The following is a 16089-nucleotide window of genomic DNA, read 5'->3' on the forward strand; positions in this document are numbered from 1 at the left end:
GAGAGGAAGTCCGCAACGACCATCTGCGCCCCCGGCCTGTGGACCACCTTGAAGTTGAAAGGTTGGAGCGCTAGATACCAACGGGTGATCCGCGCGTTGGCATCCTTCATGCGGTGGAGCCACTGGAGGGGCGCGTGGTCCGAACAGAGGGTGAAAGAGCGCCCCAGCAGGTAGTAACGGAGGGCGAGGACCGCCCACTTGATCGCCAGACACTCTTTTTCGATAGTGCTGTAGCGCCCCTCACGCACCGACAGCTTCCGGCTGATGTATAATACTGGGCGTTCCTCTCCCCCCACCTGCTGGGACAAAACGGCCCCCAGCCCTCTGTCCGACGCATCCGTCTGTAACAAAAAAGGGAGAGAGAAGTCAGGGGAGTGTAACAGTGGCCCCCCACACAGTGCAGCCTTTACCTCAGAGAAAGCCCACTGGCACTGCTCCGTCCACTGGACCGGATCTGGCGCCCCCTTTTTAGTGAGGTCAGTCAGCGGGCTGGTGACGTCCGAATAATTAGGTATAAACCTACGATAATAGCCAGCCAGCCCCAGGAACTGTCTCACCCCCTTTTTGGTCTTGGGCCTCGGGCAGGCCGCAATCGCTGCGGTCTTATTAATTTGGGGACGCACCTGCCCGTTACCCAAGTGGAAGCCCAGATACCGTACTTCCACCCGCCCAATCGCACACTTCTTCGGGTTGGCAGTGAGCCCCGCCCGCCTCAGCGACCTAAGGACGGCCCTCAGGTGTTGCAGGTGCCGCTGCCAGTCATTACTATAAATGATGATGTCATCCAAGTAAGCGGCCGCATAGGTGGCGTGGGGCCGGAGGACCCGGTCCATCAGCCGCTGAAACGTAGCGGGCGCCCCAAACAGCCCAAACGGAAGTGTGACGAACTGGTGTAAGCCGAACGGTGTGGAAAAGGCCGTTTTTTCCCGGGATAATGGAGTCAAGGGGATCTGCCAATATCCCTTCGTCAAATCCAGTGTCAAGTAAAAGCGAGCCGTGCCTAGTCGATCGAGCAGCTCATCAATACGAGGCATTGGGTACGCGTCGAATTTAGACACCGCGTTGACTTTTCTATAGTCCACACAGAACCGGACCGAGCCGTCGGCCTTGGGAACCAAGACCACCGGGCTGCTCCAGTCACTGTGGGACTCCTCAACGATGCCCATTTCGAGCATGGCCTGAAGTTCTTCCCGAACCACCTTTTTTTTGTGTTCGGGTAATCTATAAGGACGGCTACGCACTACCACCCCCGGGGGCGTCTCTATGTGGTGTTCTATGAGATTGGTGCGACCGGGCAGGGGCGAGAGCACATCCGAAAACTCGGCCTGCAACTGGGCGACCTCCGTGAGTTGGGTCGGGGAGAGGTGGTCTCCACAGGGGACCGGAGAGGTGCGAGATGCCAATGACCCTTTTTGGACCTCCGGCCCCAGCTCCGCCTTCTCCGGAACTACCGACACCAACGCCACGGGGACCTCCTCGTTCCAGAGCTTCAGCAGATTGAGGTGGTAGATCTGTAGCGCCCCCTCCCTGTCCGTTCGCCTAACCTCATAGTCGACGTCCCCGACTCGCCGTGTGACCTCGAAGGGCCCTTGCCACTTGGCGATTAATTTGGAGCTCGACGTGGGCAGCAGGACGAGTACCTTATCTCCCGGAGTGAACTCTCTAAGGCGCGTGCCCTTGTTGTACAGGCGGGTTTGCCGTTCCTGGGCCTGCCGCAAATTCTCCTGAGTTAAGTGGGTGAGTGTGTGGAGTTTTGCGCGCAGATCCATAACGTATTGAATTTCATTTTTGCTCTGTGAAGGTCCCTCCTCCCAATTTTCCCGCAGTACATCTAAGATGCCGCGCGGCTTACGCCCATACAATAATTCAAACGGGGAGAACCCCGTGGAGGCTTGGGGGACCTCTCGCACTGCAAACAACAAGGGTTCGAGCCACTTATCCCAGTTACGTGCGTCCTCACTTACGAATTTTTTGATAATATTCTTGAGGGTGCGGTTGAACCGTTCGACTAAACCGTCCGTCTGTGGGTGATACACGCTGGTGCGGATCGGCTTAATACCCAGTAGCCCATACAGTTCGGCCAGTGTTCGTGACATAAACGAGGTGCCTTGGTCAGTCAGAATCTCTTTCGGGATTCCGACCCGGGAGATGACGTGGAAGAGGGCCTCTGCAATACTACGTGCGGAGATATTGCGAAGAGGCACCGCCTCCGGGTATCGCGTTGCATAGTCCACCAGAACCAATATAAAGCGGTACCCTCGTGTTGACCGATCTAATGGCCCGACGAGATCCATCCCAATTCTTTCAAACGGGGTCTCGATTAATGGTAGGGGGCGCAAAGGCGCTTTTGGAATGGCCGCGGGATTTACTAACTGGCATTCGCGGCACGCCGTACACCACTTACGGACGTCGCCGCGAATCCCCGGCCAATAGAACCGGGCCATTATCCGGGCGAGTGTTTTATCCTGCCCGAGGTGTCCCGCCATGGGATTAAAGTGAGCCGCCTGGAATACCAATTCCCGGCGGCTCTTTGGAATTAACAACTGGGTGACACGTTCCTTCGTCTGAGTGTCCTGCGTCACTCGGTACAACCTATCCTTTAAAATGGAAAAATAGGGGAAGGTCGGGGTGGCGTTCGGCTGGAGCGTTTGACCATCGATTACTCTCACTTGGTCAAACGCGTGTCGCAGAGTTTCGTCTCGCGATTGTTCCAGTGGGAAATCCGCGAGGGATTCCCCAATAGAAAGAGGAGGGGCCGGGGGCTCCTCACTCTGTCGCGGAGATGACGTAGACGGCTCTGCGACCGCAGCTCCAGCCAAAACGACACCGGGACCCCCCCCCCGCTAACCGGCAGGACCCACTCTTTACTAGGTGTGCCATCAACCCCCGGAATCCCGGCCAATCAGTCCCCAAGATCAAAGAGTGGGTAAGGCGAGGATTAACCGCCGCCTTTACTATGGATTTGTCCCCTCTGAAATGTATGTGGACCGACACCAACGGGTAGCAGTGAACATCCCCGTGCACACACAACACCTTCACCCCTTGTGCTCCCCCCAATGCCTCGTCTTGCACCAGGCTTTGGCGGATCGAGGTCTGGTTGCAACCCGAATCCACCAACGCCTGATATGTCGCCCCTTGTACACTTACCGGTATGCGATATGCTCCGGCCTGATCGAGGGCAGCCTCTGGCGCGTCGGGGATCCGCACCACCGCCCCCACCTCCATCGCGACACACTGTTGCTGCAGGTGGCCCGGTTCCCCGCAGCGCCAGCAAACCGGCCCGGGCCTCCCCTCTGCAGCTGTGGTTTGAGGGTCACTCACCTGAGGGGGGGGAGAGACAGACACAGAAGGGAGAAACGGGAGGGCACCACGGGTGCGGCGGGCCGGCTGGGGTGGAGCCGGCCCCCGCCTCCGTGGTGGGGGAATGGGGCGAGGACGGGACACGGGAGGAGGGGGGAGAGAGAGAGAGAGAGAGAGAGAGAAGAGGAGAGAGAAGAAGATGACAGCCGTTGTCCTGCCGCCGGGACAGCCGCCAGATGATCCTCCGCCAGTCCTACGGCCTGATCCAGCGACGCCGGGCGGTGGCACTGGACCCACTCCGCGGTTCCGGCGGGTAGGCGGGCGATGAATTGTTCCAGCGCCACCTGGTCGATGATCCCCTCGGCGTCGCGATCTTCGGCCCTCAGCCACCGCCAGCAGGCGTCCCGGAGCTGCTGGCCGAACGCGAATGGGCTGCCGACTTCCTCCATTCGCAGCGCGCGGAAGCGCTGGCGCTGCTGCTCCGGCGTGCGCCCCACGCGCTGGAGGACAGCCCGGCGAAGGTCGGCGTAGGCCAGCCGGTGGTCGGCGGGGAGCTGTAGTGCGGCTAACTGCGCCTCTCCCGTCAGGAGGGGGAGGAGGCGCGCCGCGCGCTGCTCCATCGGCCACCCCGAGGCTTCGGCGACCTGTTCGAACAACGCGATGAATGCCTCGGGGTCGTCCTGCGGGCCCATCTTAGTCAAGGTGATGGGAGACGGGCCCGCGGCCGGTGCGCTGGTGGACCCCGCCGACGCGAGGAGGCGCCGGAACGCCTCTCGGTCTTCCTGTTGAGCCAGCACCAGGGCTTCGAAGCGCTGCTCCTGCTCCTTCCGGAGCGTGACGAGTGCCTGGTGCTGGCTCTGCTGAGCCGTGGCGAGGGCGTGGATCAAGTCCGCGAACGGGGAGGATTCCATGGGGCTGCAGGACAGGTGCTCCACGATCCCGGGTTTCGGCACCACTGTAAAGGTTCGCTAGATGTGGGTGGAGCACAGAGGACGGCAGGACAGAGACTGAGTTCGCAAAACTCTTTTATTCGCACTTTTCAGCGGAAGCGTTTCTCTCTCTCAGTCACACACACACACACACACACACACACACACATTCCGGTCCTCGGGTTGTAGAGAGAGCTCCTCTGCTCTCGCTCTCCCTCCTTAAATAGCCCGGTTTACTGGGGAGAACACACACAAAACATAGATTAATCACACTCAGGTGAAGCGATTCTGCCACTTACCTTCCCCAACTCCGCCCTCCTGTCACAGACCGGCGCTTGACCACGCCCCCGCTGCCACAGGCACATCCTGAGAAGAGATGCAGAGCATGTGGGAAGGAGAATGTTGAGGATGGAGCTGCCAGGCACACGAAAATGAAGAAGGCCAAAGAGGAGATACATGGCTATGGTGAGAGAGGATGTGAAAGTGGCAGGTGTGGTAGAGAAGGATGCGGAAGACAGGGAGCAATGGAGACAAAAGATCCGCTGTGGCGACCCGTAATCGGGAGTAGCCAAAAGAAGAAGTAGTAGTAGTAGTTGCAATTTGTCAGCTCATTTGTATGGTTGAATTGTTTTCCTTGGCTGTTTGCTGACTGTTACTTCAACAGAATATTACACAAAGTGTTATTCTGTCACTTGTTCAGTTGGCACTAGAACTTTCTTGTCCAGAAGTTGAGCACTTCAGGTGACTTTTGTACCTGATGTACGTTGCTCTGGATCAGACCGTCTGCTAAATGCCTGTAATATAATGAAAACTTATGACCAAAAAAGGCATTTCTTTATTTCTGAATCACAAACAATGCAATACAAACAATCTGCATTTTTGTCTGTATAAAACTGTAATTAAATTAGAAATTGCTACAAAATAAAGGTTTAATATTGTTTAAAGGTTTAATATTTAATTTTTTTTAATGTACTACAGACTTGCCATACCTTAAAAAATAAATACATAAATTTATAAATTCTCCCAGGTTAAAAAGAAAGTCTATAACCCAGGGAACCAGGAAAATGATTGATTGAAACATAATTAGGTCTTTGGGCTTCTTTTTCCTTGTCCAGCAGTATTGCCAGGTCAGGGTCCATGTGGACCCTACTGATCCACGTCATATTAATTGAAGTATAGTTTTACGCTGGATGCCCTTCCTGCCACAGCCCACCCATTTCTGGGCTTGGGAAACAACCATTCACACACACAGGCAATTTAGAGTAGCCAGTTAGGCTAACTGCATGTCTTTGGACTGTGGAGGAAACCAGAGCACCCGGAGGAAACCCACGCAGACACGGGGAGAACATGCAAACTCCGCACAGAAAGGCCCTTGCCGGCCACTGGGCTCAAACCCAGAACCTTCTTGCTGTGAGGTGACCGTGCCAACCACCATGCCACCCGAAAATAGAATAAAAGAAATATAACAGAATAGAATATAGAAGAGGGCGGCACGGTGGTGTAGTGGTTAGCACTGTCGCCTCACAGCAAGAAGGTCCGGGTTCGAGCCCCGTGGCTGGCGAGGGCCTTTCTGTGCGGAGTTTGCATGTTCTCCCCGTGTCCGCGTGGGTTTCCTCCGGGTGCTCCGGTTTCCCCCACAGTCCAAAGACATGCAGGTTAGGTTAACTGGTGACTCTAAATTGACCGTAGGTGTGAATGTGAGTGTGAATGGTTGTCTGTGTCTATGTGTCAGCCCTGTGATGACCTGGCGACTTGTCCAGGGTGAACCCCGCCTTTCGCCCGTAGTCAGCTGGGATAGGCTCCAGCTTGCCTGCGACCCTGTAGAACAGGATAAAGCGGCTACAGATAATGAGATGAGAATATCGAAGAGAATAAATAATGGTGTTTAATGGAGAAAAAGGGATGTGAAATTAAAACTGAATTAAATCAGTGACTGTGCATGCTAGCTCAGTGTAGTAAGTGTAATATAACTGAGCATCATTAGTATACATCAGCATTTTAATGAGACACACAGGTAGGTATGGCTTGCCTGAGGATTTACTGCTCCACCTGAGGGGAGTAATGTTAGCAGTGATCATGTATGAGGTTTTTGCTGATTAGTTTGGAGTTAAAGTGAAGTAAAAGTACAGCTGACGCTGAGGAGTTTTAAGATGGCCCCTTAATGACTGTTAATAAAGTGCTGTTGACCTGTGTTTTGGAAAGGTTAGCTTCAGCAGGCTTTAATCGGAGAAAATTTAAAAATGTATTCAATTGCACTTGGTTCTCTGTCCACTCCAGAGTAAGAAAAGACACAATAAGTAAGTAATAAACACACAGAGTAAGAAAAGACACAATCAATTCTTTGCGTTTATTGAGAAATAGAAGCGAGAATCTTGAATGTGCAGATGAATGTCCAATATAAAATCAAATTCAATGCCGTCTCTTCTTGTTATCCTGCATTTGGCTCAAGCTGAATTAAACATGCAAGTTTAGGCTTTTAGTGTGTTGGATTTGTAACGCAAAGCAAAATGAGAGCATCACTGCGAAATGGAATGTAGCATAGTTTTCATTTTATCCAAATTATCTTGCTTTCAGAATCATTGGAAGCCAAAATTATAATTGAAAATAAAATCTGATTAATTGCCCTTACAGTGAGCTGGTATTAATCCCTCTTTTAGGTAAACTTTCACTGCCAAGCCTACGTTGTACTAGACCAGGTTGGAAAAACAGTCAGACACAAAGTGTTTACTACATACAAGCAGATTTCTGCAGACTGTACCTGGGACATTGCCATCAAAAATATATTAAATCTACTCAGCTCTTATATCTTCTGAGGCTGGGAGGGTCGATGTAAGGATGTGTTGCTCTGTGTAACCAACAACAGAGCACTTCCCATTCTTAGCTCGCTTTGATACAAATGCTCGCGGGTCCAGGACAAAAAAAAAAAACCTCTCCAACGTGAGGAGGTATAATTCTAAGGACAGCCCCTTTCTGCATAAGAAGGAGACTTTGTTGGATCACATGTTTTATGATCTCAGCAGCCCAAATGAAACTGACTGGGTTGCCTTATTTCAGAGTTTGTGGGTTGGTAAACACTCCAGATACCCAATTATATGTGCACAAGCACTGAAAAGTGAGTTTTTCATAATATGTCTGTGGCAGCAGGGGCGTGGCTGAGCGTCAATCTGTAAATGGAGGGCGGAGTCAGGGAAGGTGAGTAGTCGTATCGCTACACCTGTTGTCAATTAACGCACGTTTGTGTGTCTCTTACAGCGAAGGTGCCCTATAAAAGGAGAGAGAGGAGGGGAGCTCGGAGCCGAGAACTGAATAATAGTCTGTGTGTATATGAGCTGAAAAGCAAAAATAAAGAAAATAACTCGGAAGCAAACAACCACCTGCCGTACTTCTGTGCTCCACCCACATCTGGGAATTGTCTACAATGTCCCCTTTACTCCTTGTTGGAGCACTTGTGTATGTTAAATGCTCCTGAATAGGTAAATCTCCGTCCACACCGAGAGCACTGAATTGGTTTCTCTGTTATGTGAAAGTGCTGGTGATGGATGAGGGTAGCATATCTAATAAAGCTCTTTCCACACTCCGAGCAGTAGTACAGCTTCTCTCCTGTGTGAATGCGCTGGTGTACTTTGAGATCATGATTTCGAGTAAAGCCCTTTCCACACTCTAAGCAGAGATAAGGCTTTTGTTCTGTGTGAATTAACTGGTGAGTTTGGAGATAACGCTTTGTTGTAAAATTCTTCCCACACTCTGAGCAATGATATGGCTTCACACCTGTGTGAGTGCCCAGGTGTTTTTGAAGACTGCTGTGTTGAGTGTAAGTTTTCCCACATTGAGTGCAGTGGTACGGCTTCTCGCCTGTGTGAATGCGCTGGTGTACTTGGAGATCGTGCTTTCGAATAAAGCCCTTTCCACACTGTAAGCAAAGATAAGGCTTTTGTTCTGTGTGAATTAACTGGTGAGTTTGGAGATAACTCTTTGTTGTAAAATTCTTCCCACACTCTGAGCAGTGATATGGTTTCACACCTGTGTGAATGCCCAGGTGTTTTTGGAGATTACTCCGTTGACTGAAACTCTTCCCACATTGTGAGCATTGATGCGGCTTCTCTCCTGTGTTAGTTGTGTTACTGTTGAGGGAAGCAGGAAGTGTTTGGTGAATACTGGAGCCACCTGTGGACATCACATTTTCCTGATTTTGTATGTCTCCTGACTTTATCAGTCTCTCATATTCCTCATAGTGGCATCTTCTGATGTGGTTGTGGAGGTAAACTTGAGATGTATAGGAAAATGAACACCAGGAGCAGGAGAAGGCTTGTAATTGGGCATCTTTTGTTTCTGGGGCAGAAAAAGATGACTGTTAAAAACCCCTTCTGAAGAAAAAAAAAACAATATTTAAAACATTTTTTTAAAAGAAAGGGGTATGAATGAAACAAACTGTAAATTATGCATGATCAGAGATAAAGAAAAATATAACTTTTGGTGAAGATGCACAGGGAGTGGCTAGGTCACACAATGCCAGCACTGTGAATACACTTTTTATTTAAACAGTGTCCTTTGGTAACATGTTATCGGGGATTACAAAAGATACCATGAAAGAACTAGACTGTATTTCCACAGAGAAAATGCAAAGTGTGCTTGCTCAGCTGTAGCAGCGGGTCACCAACAGTAACTGGATCATACATGAGACTTCGCGCTCTAAAAGCTTTGTGTGACATGATCTACAGCTGGTGCTGGCTTGATCTACAGAAAGTCTGTTGGGCGTGGTTTAAAACAGAGAGTTTAGAACACCGCAATTCATGTATGGCTGAAGACACATCTACAAGTACTCTCCAGATAATTTCTCCCAGTTGACCAGTTGCTCTTCATTGAGCTATGACTTTTGTCTGAGGCTCCCAGGTGTCATACCTTCCCCCCTTGCATTAAGAAACAGGGGGTATATGGATAACCTAATATTCCACAGATGTAACTGAGGAGGGGTAATACCCATGCTGGAATGAAGTACATACTGGATTACAATGTCCAAGTACAAAAATCACCCAGAGTTATGTCAGAAAATCCTTTTTAAAGAGAGCAATGTCCACGTGTAACACTCATCCCAAAGTAACTATGGAGTGAGCCAGTGATGGGATCTGGGTACATATAGACCCCTTGCACTGACGTCACCCGAAACCGGAAGTAAACAAACCCTACGCCATATTGGAAGACCAACAAACTCGTGATTAGGGGGAAATAACGGCAGCGCGCGGTATGTGAACCCATGAGGCACTTGATTCATCAAAAACCTACAATGGTAAACTTTTGTGCTGTGTTAGGGTGTTCCAACAAAGCTGATGGGAAAGGTGAAAAGAAGTCTTTCTACAGAATACCAGCTGTGACTGAGACACAAGGGGAGCAAACCAAGGAGCTTTCTGCCAGGAGACAGAGAGAGGATTTAGCTGCTTTATGCAGAGCGGATCTGAATACTTCAAATCTACAACAGTACAGAATATGTTCAGACCATTTTGTTACTGGTAAGTCACTAGGCTAGAGTGCTGTAGAACATTTTTTTAAATGTTTACTGAATAAAAACATCCTTAATTTTATCACATTTATGTTATATATTTCATTTCTTTCTTTTGTTTTAATTTTCCTCCCTCCATCCCTCTTTGGATTTTAAATATAGTTTTCCCCCATGTCCAAATAATTCAAAGATCCTTATGCTTCCATTCTCCCTTGCCCCGAGTCTTATCATATGGGTCAAACCCATCTATCACAGCCAGTTTCTCCACATACCGTGCCCTTTCTGCAGCTGGTAATGTACTCACATAACCAGAATTATCAGCCATCGTGTCACTTCACTCATCATGTCACTTCACAACAGCTGTAATATCACTTCACTCTCGCTCGTAGTTTGTTTTGTATTGTATGTATGTATGTACTTGGTCTTCCAATATGGCGCCCTAACAAAATCACGCGGTACGGTGATGTCACGCGGCAGCCCTCTGTAGGGTGCAGAGGCAACACATGGAGATCACCTACAGACCATCCTGTGGCTAAGTGCTTTCTGAGGAATATGTTTTTTCTTGTATGAGAGAAAGTTAATATCCCCTTACTTAAGCTCAAACATGGAACCAGTGCCACTAACACATTCTCTATTCCTTTGCACCATTGCAACACCCACCACTTACGGAAGTCTTCTCACAGGTTTAGGGTTTGTGTGTGCAGATAAACATGCAAGCAAATAATCTGTTAACAGACTGCATTTTGTTACCAGATAACGACTTTTCTCTCAGTTTAGCCAGACACATAGCCTGATAGGTCCACAAACAGTGTGACTGAACTAAGTGTTCTGCTTCAAGTAGAGAAGTAGCACGCCATAGTTATCCCCAAGGTTGTATGTAGGTAGTAGGGCACTCCGCAGTGGTGGAACAGTGGTTAAAGGCTCTGGGTTTCTGATCAAAAGATCGGGGTTCAAATCCCAGTAGCATCAAGCTGCCATTGTTGGGCCCTCTTTAAACCTCTCTGCTCCAGGGCCGCTGTATCATGGCTGACCCTGCACTCTGACACCAGCTTCTTAACATGTTGGGATATGTAACAAAAAGAATTTCACTATTATGTACATGTTCCAAAATAAAGGCTGCTTCTTCTCCAAAGAATATTTCAATGAGGTTTAGCAGACCTATTGTTCCAGCACCCTTCAGACTTTTATTCAACATCCTGCTTTTGAGCTGTATGTGTGATGAAATGTGTGTGTTTGGCATGCTTGAAACTCCCCTCCAAAGAATCGCCACCTTAACAAGGTGGAAGGGTTTGTGTGTGCTGGTGATCCTGGGAGCTGTGCTGTGAGGGGCATTAGCCCCTGGTAAGGTCTCCCAAGGCAAATTGGCTCCAGGGGAGGGACCTGACTAAGAGCAATTCATAGACCTTGATAGAACAGCAAAATAGGAGCTGCAGCACCTCGCCTGGGAATGGGAAACCAGGGCCTCCTCCTGGAGCCAGACCTGGGAGGTGAGCTCACCAGCGAACGTGTGGTGGCCCAGCCTTGGCCCATGGGGCCCAGCCAGGGACAGCCCAAAGAAATTACATGGAGCCGCAGCCATGTGGGCTCACCACCCACAAGGACAGAAACCGGGGTCGGGTGCATTGTGAGCCAGGTGACAGGCAAAGGCAGGAGCCTGGGTGTGCTGATCCTCAGCAGTGCAGATTAGTTCTTGGGATGTGGAACGTCACCTCTCTGGCAGGGAAGGTACCAGAGCTGGTGCGGAAGGTGGAGCGGTACCAACTAGATATAGTTGAGCTTACCTCCACACATAGCACTGCTTCTGGAATGAAACTCCTGGAGAAGGGTTGATCTCTCTCCTTTTCCAGGGTTGCCCAGAGCGAGAGGCACTGGGCAGGTATGGGGATACTCACAAGCCCCTGGTTGAGCACCTCTGTGTTGGAGTTCTCCTCAGAGAATGAGAGAGTAGCCTCTATGCGACTGCAAGTTGCTGAGAGGAGAATGCTCACTGTTGTTTGTGCTTATACACCAAACAGCAGCGCAGAGTATTCAGTGTTCTTGGAGTCACTGGGCGGTGTCTTGGAAAGGGAGCCACCCAGGGACTCCAAACTACTCTTGGGGGACTTCAATGCTCACATAGACAATGATGGGGGGGGGTGTTGAAAGGAACGGCCTGCCTGATCTAAACCTGAGTGGTGTTTTGTTGTTGGACTTCTGTGCTCATCAAGGATTGGCCATAACAAACACCATGTTGAAGCATAAGGTGGTTCATGAGTGCACCTGGTATCAAAACACCTTCAGCCAAAGATCGATGATTGACCTTGTGGTTATATCATCAGATGTGCAGCCATATGTATTGGACACTTGGGTGAAGAGAGGAGCAGACCTGTCAACTAATCACCACCTGGAGGTGAGTTGGATCAGATGGTGGGGGAGGCTGCTGGACAGACCTGGCAAACCCATGCATGCAGTGAGGGTGAACTGGGAACATCTGGTGGAGTCCTCTGTTCATGAGGTCTTCAATTCCCGCCTCCAGAAGAGCTTTTCATGCATCCTGGGGGAGGTTGGGGACATGGAATCTGATCATGTTCAAAGCTGCCATTGTAAAGGCAGCTGGTAGGAGCTATGACCAAAAGGTCATTAGTGCCTGTCGTGGCGGTAACCTAAGAACCTGCTGGTGGACAACGGGGGTCAAGGAAGCTGTCAAGCTGAAGGAAGAGGCTTTTTGGGCTTGGTTGGCCCAGGGGTCCCTTGAGGCAGCAGTCAGGCATGGCCGTAGCCAGCTATAAGGCCACCGAGGTCTGGACCTCGGTCATTTTTAAGAGCTGAAAATAAATTTGTATGCTAAATATTCAACTGGATAAAAAAATAAAGAATAACATTAAAACATCTCCATAAAAAGTGCATTGTTAATTATGTTAAACGTTGATTCTGTCTTCTCTGTCTGTTTCGTGCATGCGGCTGAGACCAAGAACACAAAAACGAATGAGTGCGCGACTCGGGGGAGTGAACGCAGTGCAGTAGACATGTTTTTTTCATGGTAACAATCAGCGCACTCTCATGAGGCTGTTTAATTTACATTTTCGAATCAGCGCAGTTTTGTCCTCATTGATTGTGCCAGATCAAACCATTAAACAAGCTTAAATTATTCTTACTCTTGCCACATACATGATTTTTTTTCAAAACTGATGATATTCAATTCAAACACCATTAAAAGCAATTTCAGGAATAGATCTTGTCTCATCTCATCTCATTATCTCTAGCCGCTTTATCCTTCTACAGGGTCGCAGGCAAGCTGGAGCCTATCCCAGCTGACTACGGGCGAAAGGCGGGGTATACCCTGGACAAGTCGCCAGGTCATCACAGGGCTGACACATAGACACAGACAACCATTCACACTCACATTCACACCTACGCTCAATTTAGAGTCACCAGTTAGCCTAACCTGCATGTCTTTGGACTGTGGGGGAAACCGGAGCACCCAGAGGAAACCCACGCGGACACGGGGAGAACATGCAAACTCCACACAGAAAGGCCCTCGCCAGCCCCAGGGCTCGAACCCAGGACCTTCTTGCTGTGAGGCGACAGCGCTAACCACTACACCACCGTGCCACCCGAATAGATCTTGTGTGACGTGTAATTCACCCCTCTCATTTAAATATGTCGAAAATTTTTCAGACCATCACGGACACCTTTGTAATTTTAAAATGCTGGTTACGGCCCTGCAGTCAGGTACCAAGAGGCCAGAAGGGCCGCAGCTTCAGCACTTGCTGAAGCAAAAATTCGGGTGTGGGACGAGTTCGGGGAGGCCATGGAGAAGGACTTTTGGTTGGCCTCAAGGAAGTTCTGGCAAACCCGTTCAGCAACTCAGGAAGGGGAAGCAGGGCTTGCCTCAGACTGTGCGCAGCCAGGGAGGAGAAGTGCTGACCCAAACTAGGGATATTGCCTTGCGGTGGTAGGAGCACTTTGAGGAACTCCTGAACCCGTCTTCCATGGAGAAGGCGGAGTCTGAAGATTCTGAGGAAGCTTCACCCATATCTCTGGCAGAGATCATGGAGGTAGTCAAGAAGCTCCTCGGTGGCAAGGCTCCAGGGACAGAGGAGCCAGCTGGTCTTTGTACAACCAAAGTATGAATTGTGTCCGTATTCCTGGCACAAAGTCAAACACATGTCCAGTGGGTGTTAGACTCCACCAAGGCTGCCCCTTTTCGCCGATCCTGTTTGTGATATTCATGGACAGGATCTCAAGGCGAAGCTGGGGTTATGAGAGTGTCTGGTTTGGGAACCTAAGAACTGCATCTCTGTTCTTTGCAGATGATGCAGTTCTGTTGACTTTTTCATGACCTTCAGCATGCACAGGGATGGTTTGCAGCAGAGAGTGAAGCAGCTGGGATGAGATTCAGCACCTCCGAGTCTGAGGCCATGGTTCTCTGCCGGAAAACAGTGAAGTGCTGACTCCAGGTTGGGAGTGAGTTGCTGCCCCAAGTGGAGGAGTTCAAGTACCTTGGGGTCTTGTTCACGAGTGATGGTAAAATGGAGTGTGAGATGGACAGGTGGATTAGGGCGGCGTCTGCAGTAATGCAGGCATTGTACCGGACCATTGTGGTGAAGAGGGAGCTGAACCAGAAGGCAAAGCTTTCGATTTACCAGTTAATCTAGTACATTCCAACCCTCATTTATGGTCATAAGCTTTGAGTAGTGACCGAAAGGATGAGCTAGCGGATACAAGAGGCTGAAATGAGCTTTCTCCGTAGGGTGGCTGGGCTCACCCTTAGAGACAGGGTGAGGAGCTCAGACATCTGGAGGGATCTTGAAGTAGAGCTGCTGCTCCTTCATGTTGAAAGGAGTCAGCTGAGGTGGTTCGGGCATCTGATTAGGATGCCTCCTGGGTTCCTTCCTCTGGAGGTTTTCCGGGCACATCTGACTGGGAGGAGACCTCGGGGTAGACCCACAACACACTAGAGAGATTATATATCTCATCTGGCCTGGGAGCACCTTGGGATCTCCCAGGAGGAACTGGAAAGCGTTTCTGGGGAGAGGGACACCTAGAATACCCTGCCGCCACCATGACCCAACCTCAGATAAGTGGAAGAAAATGGATGGATGGATGGATGGATGGATGGATGGATGGATGGATGGATGGATGGATGCTTCCATGAAACTGGTACAGGCTGGTAGGATTGCTATTTGCTTTGGTTAGTTAAATCCTTAAGATTTATCTTCACTTACACATTCTGCTCTCTGCTAAATGAAGGTTATTTTCACCAGTAATGCCTGTCTTCTTTCTTTCATAAAATTATGATCCTGACAGGTGATATTACATAATGGTACCTAATGTCTCTCTTCCTTCATAAAATAATGTAGTCTAAACCAGTGATGTAATGCTTCATCACTGATAACTTCGCATCAATCACATAATTATCATCCAATTACATGACTACAACACATTCTTGAATGTGAATATATATTCAAGTTTGTCCGACAATAAACTGAGAAACTTCTCTGAACAGCTGCGTCTGTGTCAGTGACTGTTTGTTCCCGGATCCATGAGGCGGAAACTTCTTGGCAGCAGAGGTCTACATTCCGAGATTGTACTTTGTCAATTCAATCTCTTTCAGTACAGACAGATCAAAGCCCATCAGTTTTCGCACACGAGCCCCCAAAACCGTTAGTTTTTGATATGTCAAGGAAAAAATACACTGATGATCTCAGCTCAGCTGAACTTTTTAACTGGCTTGCAACAGCCACCACCATTGCTGAAGGTGATGTGGGTGTGGATGACAAATGATTTATCACCCAAGACAGAAATCTTTCCTGAGTGGAAGCTGCCATGACAAGACCCTATAAAAGGCCACATCAGCAGTGAAAATTACATCCTCGCAATCCACTACTGGACCACCAGGAGGACATGGTGATTGATGCTAAGGCATTTTGAATGAGTGTTACAGTGTCAGTGTTACTTAACCAGAGACTGGTGTTGTACAGAAATAGTCTTCATCTTCAGACTCATCATCTTTTACAGGCGTCTTTTGAAACATTCCATACTCTTGGTCCATATTTTCCACAGAGGCTGATGTTTCTCCACCTGAAATTAGTTAATTTAAAAGGTGTTAAATAAAACTCTGAAAACAAAGGAGGAAACAAGGGTTGAAGGAATGGTCCAGTCACAAATAAAAAGATTAAAAGAATTTTGAGTTTTGATCTGGACCCTAATACACCCTGATCTTTTACAGTCTTCCTTCTTTACATGTTTCCGTTTCACATGAGTGATGTGTCCCACAGAGCTTGATGTCCCTCCACCTGAAATTATTTGATTTCATTCTTTGAACACTAATATAAAGTGCAAATTTTAATTGGACATGTGGATGTTGGGCTGGTTCAGTCACAA

At 49.1% G+C, this 16089-nt stretch overlaps 1 protein-coding gene across 1 annotated transcript; it reads right to left on the bottom strand.

The window, feature by feature from the left end:
- Nucleotides 1-6577: 6577 nt before the first annotated feature.
- On the bottom strand, nucleotides 6578-13583 carry LOC132883081 (gastrula zinc finger protein XlCGF7.1-like). Its single transcript, XM_060916268.1, has one exon. It carries the CDS (start codon nucleotides 8401-8403, stop codon nucleotides 7657-7659), a length of 747 nt encoding a protein of 248 aa, XP_060772251.1. The 5' UTR covers nucleotides 8404-13583; the 3' UTR covers nucleotides 6578-7656.
- Nucleotides 13584-16089: the final 2506 nt, after the last annotated feature.

The sequence above is a fragment of the Neoarius graeffei genome, chromosome 3 (genome assembly GCF_027579695.1).
Source record: "Neoarius graeffei isolate fNeoGra1 chromosome 3, fNeoGra1.pri, whole genome shotgun sequence".
In the NCBI taxonomy this organism is placed as follows: domain Eukaryota; kingdom Metazoa; phylum Chordata; class Actinopteri; order Siluriformes; family Ariidae; genus Neoarius; species Neoarius graeffei.

Bases quoted from the DNA above. Each gene is read 5' to 3' on its own strand.
- LOC132883081 (XM_060916268.1), bottom strand. From the start codon at position 8,403: ATGTCCACAGGTGGCTCCAGTATTCACCAAACACTTCCTGCTTCCCTC.